General features: G+C 38.4%; 2 protein-coding genes across 3 annotated transcripts in view; one reads left to right on the top strand and one right to left on the bottom strand.

The window, feature by feature from the left end:
* The window catches only part of l(3)02640 (porphobilinogen deaminase-like protein l(3)02640), a 327,247-nt gene that overhangs the window by 188,818 nt on the left and 135,929 nt on the right, over positions 1 to 2,500 (bottom strand). The window lies entirely within an intron of this gene.
* Positions 1 to 2,500, top strand: part of LOC136834294 (uncharacterized) — a 269,565-nt gene that overhangs the window by 161,318 nt on the left and 105,747 nt on the right. For both annotated transcript variants that reach the window (XM_067096681.1, XM_067096680.1), the window contains one exon: positions 871 to 990. In XM_067096681.1, coding sequence (XP_066952782.1) covers positions 879 to 990 — 112 coding nt within the window. In that variant the 5' untranslated portion in view covers positions 871 to 878. The remainder of the gene's footprint in view (positions 1 to 870; positions 991 to 2,500) is intronic.

Here is a 2,500-nt window from a genome sequence, read left to right as displayed (position 1 = left end):
CTTATACTCAAGCAAATACGCTCATTCTTTCTTTGTCAATCTGCTTATACGTTGGACTCATCTTCACCTTGATTCCTTAAATTACTTTCCTTTCTCTATGTCTTCGACTGATTTTTTAAGATACATGTATTCTAGTTCTCTCTCTCTCTCTCTCTCTCTCAAGCACACACACACACACACACACACACACACATGTGCACTCTTCCTCTCTCAGTCTGCTTATACAATTTTCAAGAACTTTCTTTCGTTTTTCTCTTTAGCATTTTCCTCTTATACCGTTGGCTGGTTTCACTCTAGATATATGTATTTTCGCTCACTCTCGCGCACAAGCACGGGCTTTTTCTCTCTCCTTCCTTTTATTCCTATTTAGCAATGTTCTTTGGCTTTCCTTTATCGTATCTCTATCAACTATATTTTCTCCCCGTGGGTTCTGTTAAAATCTAATATACAATCTCTGTCTGTCGGTCCGCCTACAAAGATATTTTTGTATCTCTCTCTCTCTCTCTCTCTTTGTTTATTCATTCTGACATTTTCTTTCATATCGTCATTCGTTTAATCCTGATTTAAAAACGAACATTTCTCCGTCATAATTATTAGTTAATATATGTTGACATTTTCAGCCTGTGGATTGACATTTCTCTCCCATCGTCTCTTCGATGAATTATGCATCTGCGATTTCAAAAATGTCATTATAACGTACATATTCATCATTCATTCCATATTCATAAGAGATAATATAACATATCTTTCGTCCAACTATTTCACCTCACATTTCGCAAATGTCTCCTTCTTGTCACCTAAAACATTTCATTCCACCCAGATTCCTAAACTGACTTATAATCACTTATTCTAATGCTTCCATATTTACAGGTAGGCAAATGATAATGGTGGTGATGGTGATGACGATGATGGTGGTGATGATGATGATGATGCACCAAAAGATGTTGCTGCTGTACCTCCTTCTCATCATCATCCTGTTTCTCACACAAGGTAAGATGATTAAAATGTTTAAGCAATGGTTCGCATGCTGGGTGGGTTCTGGGCGCCCAAGGCTGAAACGTGATGGTCGCTGGTTTGGAAGAGGGACAGAAACAACCATTCAGTCCTCCTGGGGCGGGGAAGTTGCGCGGACGCCATGAGCAGTTGTGCTCGATGAAACCATTCAAAGTTCAATTCATGCTTTCTTCCTTTTCGTTGTGATGCCAGATTACATAAACAAATCAAATATCTCTGGGTTTATGGCAGCATATTCCGTCATCAAGATGTGGAAACGGTTTCTACAAACACCCCGTAATGAATGTATATATATAATTTTGTATTTTTGAATGACACATGTTCAGTGGACCAGTTAGTGCCCTGTATACAATATGTAAGATGGTGTAGGCTGGTGTAAGTTACTTCAAAATAATTCCTGTGTGGTGGTGATGGCACTGTGAACATGAAGGCACAAGATGAAGTAGCTTGAGTAACAATACTGATTTTTCGTGATGCTGGTATCACTTTGTTTTTACTTTGTGCAAGATGTAATTGGTTAATTCCGAATGTTATCATTTCGTGTTGCTGGTACCGCTTTGTATACGTAGTATAACTCGAGCAAATTCTTCAGCTTCGTATCATATAATTCTTAGCTTTAAATTTCATTCCATACTGAAATATCCTTCCCTTATCCTCTCTCTGTCTTTCTATTTGCTACGCACTTTAAACGTCCGAACTCTTTCCACTCCTTCATGAAATACCAGCACTCTGAATATTGTTCCTTTGTAGTTTCTGGTGCCGCTTCGTGTACAAGGTGCAAGATACAATAGGTTAATTTTGAGTATTCCCCTCACGTGGCGCAGGTGCCGCTTTATTTTCACGAACGAAATTTGTAACAGTTATCGCTCTGTCTGCATGGCACAAGATGTACTAGTGTCATTCCGAATACTCTCTTCACGGCGCTGGTACCGCTTTGTATAAACGACACATGATGGACTGTTTCAATTCCGGACATTTTTCTTTCATGATGGTGATAGCGCTTTGTAAATTAGACGCAAGATGAAACAGGTTAATACCAAATGTAACATCTGGTTTTGTAGTGTTTTCAGCGGCTTTTATACATGAATGAAATTACTTTTTTTTTTTTTTTTTTTTAAACAGCGATCACTCTTCGGCACATACGACGCATTATGTATTTTTGATGAATTTCGACTACTTTTCTATTTGGTCCCTTGAACATGGAGGCAGACAGGCCCCCCAAAAGCTTGGAAAAAAAAAAATTTTTTTTTGAGTGCTCCGTATCACTGAGGTCCTTGTGGAAGTAATAACTTTTTACACAGTGAATTTCTGTTTTCTCAAGTAATCTATAACGTAATACGCTTGTATTTATGAATATCACTCATTCAGTTACCCCTCAGTCGTACCTAGTGCCTCAGAGCTAGAAGCTGATATTTTTCGCCACATATGCCAACAATAAATATTAGCACTCGATCCTCTAAACAGGAGACATGAACGTAGACAGACA

Source organism: Macrobrachium rosenbergii, chromosome 53 (assembly GCF_040412425.1).
Source record: "Macrobrachium rosenbergii isolate ZJJX-2024 chromosome 53, ASM4041242v1, whole genome shotgun sequence".
Classification (NCBI taxonomy): Eukaryota; Metazoa; Arthropoda; class Malacostraca; order Decapoda; family Palaemonidae; genus Macrobrachium; species Macrobrachium rosenbergii.
Note: the sequence above shows the minus strand (reverse complement) of the source record. Positions and strands in the feature narration are given on the sequence as shown.